This window comes from Penaeus japonicus, unplaced genomic scaffold (assembly GCF_977035675.1).
Source record: "Penaeus japonicus unplaced genomic scaffold, GWHDUDI00000001_assembly GWHDUDI00000024, whole genome shotgun sequence".
Lineage (NCBI taxonomy): Eukaryota > Metazoa > Arthropoda > Malacostraca > Decapoda > Penaeidae > Penaeus > Penaeus japonicus.
In genome coordinates this window covers 12,826,161-12,828,656 of record NW_028234426.1, presented here as the reverse complement: position 1 = coordinate 12,828,656, position 2,496 = coordinate 12,826,161, and the positions used below count along the sequence as shown (strand labels likewise).

At 34.7% G+C, this 2,496-nt stretch overlaps 1 protein-coding gene across 1 annotated transcript in view; it reads right to left on the bottom strand.

Annotated features, from left to right (window-relative positions):
- Nucleotides 1-1,058: 1,058 nt before the first annotated feature.
- The window catches only part of Rbsn-5 (Rabenosyn-5), an 18,195-nt gene continuing 16,757 nt past the window's right edge, over nt 1,059-2,496 (bottom strand). The window contains exons 8-10 of the mRNA XM_086551114.1: nt 2,081-2,291; nt 1,599-1,708; nt 1,059-1,304 (exon numbers count right to left, since the gene is read on the bottom strand). Coding sequence (XP_086407240.1) covers nt 1,205-1,304; nt 1,599-1,708; nt 2,081-2,291 — 421 coding nt within the window. The 3' untranslated portion in view covers nt 1,059-1,204. The remainder of the gene's footprint in view (nt 1,305-1,598; nt 1,709-2,080; nt 2,292-2,496) is intronic.

The following is a 2,496-nucleotide window of genomic DNA, read 5'->3' as shown; positions in this document are numbered from 1 at the left end:
TATCACAAGTCAAACGATATTAGATCAGAATGGCAGCATCTCATATCAGGCTGATGTAGGCAGCGCTAACAAAGAATTCTCTTTACAATCAACATATCAAGGTGCGACCTATCATTAAGGTAATTCTCCTACATTTTGCTCCATGCTGTGCTACTCTTTCTTCTGACTATCAAATATATAGGTCAAGTAATCCTGAGACTGGATAAATTAATTTCCCTCAATCACCTACCTTTGTGTAATGACTCCCTTGCATCATCTTTAAAGCAGGAAATATTTTGTACAATTAATAATTATCTGAACAGATAAATATGAAAAAAATCTGGTATCCACATATGCTTATTAGCTGGGTAACTGTTGTCCTTCAACAATTGTAACAGCACCTAAGTGCCAGTAGACAGACAAATAGACATGGCAATAAATGTACCGATAATTAGGCAGATAAAGATATATATACAAACCATGTATGACATGAAAATTTACACAAATTTTCTTTGTATATATTTATGTTTGCATGTGTATGTGTATGTATATATGTATGTGTATGTGTATGTGTATGTGTATGTGTATGTGTATGTGTATATATATTTGTGTATGTATGTGTGTATTTATGAGTATATTTATGTGTGTATGTATGAGTGTAATTATGTGTATGTATGTCTGCATCTATCTGCATGAGCATGTGCGTGTGCATGTGCGTGTATGTATGTATGTATGTATGTATGTATGTATGTATGTATGTATGTATGTATGTAAGTATGCATGTAAGTATGTATGTATGTATATATGTATTTATGTATGCATGTATGTATGTATGTATGTATGTATGTATGTATGTATGTATGTATGTATGTACTAAAATAGTGAGACACTGCAGATGAGGTTTCTAAATGATATTAATCAGTAATATGCCTAGTTTATAAAAAATCCTCCTTTTTTTTCCACTGAAATCTATAAATGCAGTTCAAGTTGTCACTGAGTCTGATAGCACAAAGCCTGTAAAGGGATTCTTATGAAACAATGTAGGTCATTCCATCTTAAGATCTATTATCCATAAATTGTACCATGTTTACAAGATCAACATATTGTCTAGGTACTCGTCATTTCCTTTCTCTTTCTTGTTTTTCCTGTCTCTTTCCTAATTTTTTTCTTCTTCTTATCTTTTGCATATGTATAAAATTAAAAGAGATGCCTAGGGTTGCAATTCCTATGGATTCATCAACCTTTGCTGCTTTTTGTATTCTCCTTGAAGCTCCTTTAGGTTAGCTTCTAGTGTTGCTACCTCATCATATCGATTTGCTTCCCTGTTGGAGTAAACCGGGTTCAGTTAATATATCGAGGATAATGTGAAAATAAATAATAAAAAATGTTAGTACCTTTGTGTCATAGACCTTGGATATTATCTATTACCTTAGGGGAATTGATGATGAAATATATTTTTTTTTACATACAAGACATTGCACCATTCCTGATAAAAGAAAAAGAAAAAAAAAAAATCAGATATCATGCCCTGATACATTCAGAATACACAACAGGGGGGGGGGGGGGGGGGGGGGGCGGGGGGGGGGGGGGGGGGAAGGCCCAATAAAATCCCCACCCGTGCCTGCCTGATATAATTCCTAACATTGTTCATCTGCTGAATAATGGGTTCATCAGTCTCGGTTACACTGGGCGGAGTGAGATTTGGGCCCCAGCCTGTGTCAACAACAACCTGGAGAGAATATTCAAAATTAATTGTGTCCATTAACCAAATACACATGTCTGATGATTTTTTTTTTTTTTTTTTTACATTCATACCCAAAAAATATTAATAAAGTTCTGGTTCCTTCAAAACTAAGATAAACATGACAGTAGTATCATTTTCATTCATATATATTTGCATGATAGGATTCTTTGTGCCTAGTTTTGCCTTTGGCCTTCAAAATATCTGAAAATAAATAAAGTGGCTTTCAAAATATCTAAAAATAATTAAAGTTGCCTATAAAATATCTGAAAATGACTAGAGTGTCTTACCCTAATCTTATAAAAATAGGACTGAAAAATATCTTTAAATGTACAGGATGTCACAAGATCCCAAACTCACTTCGTCTGACTGCTTTTTTCTGATTGTAGAAAAGGACACTGGGGTATTGCTGCTCGATCTGCTTGGGGTGTTGCTGCTGCTTGACCGGTTTGGGGTTGTTCTCGGCGAGTCTTTGTTCTCCTTGTCCCTTCGTCGCAGGATCTCACTCGCTCTTTCCTCTGCCTGCCGCATTGCTTCCTTTTCGGCTGCTAACCTTGCTTCTGCTTCCAGTCTGATCAAGCAAAACAGAAATGCTTGAGGATATATTGCTATTATGCAGAATAATGCAACATACTGATCAATTTTTATGCATTTCATCTTATACAGTTCACTCTACATTCATATTATACTCTTCACTTCATATAAGTCAAGAAAACATTGAAATAAATAAGCATATCAAATTTGTAATTTGATAAAATATCTCAAGGAGATGCATA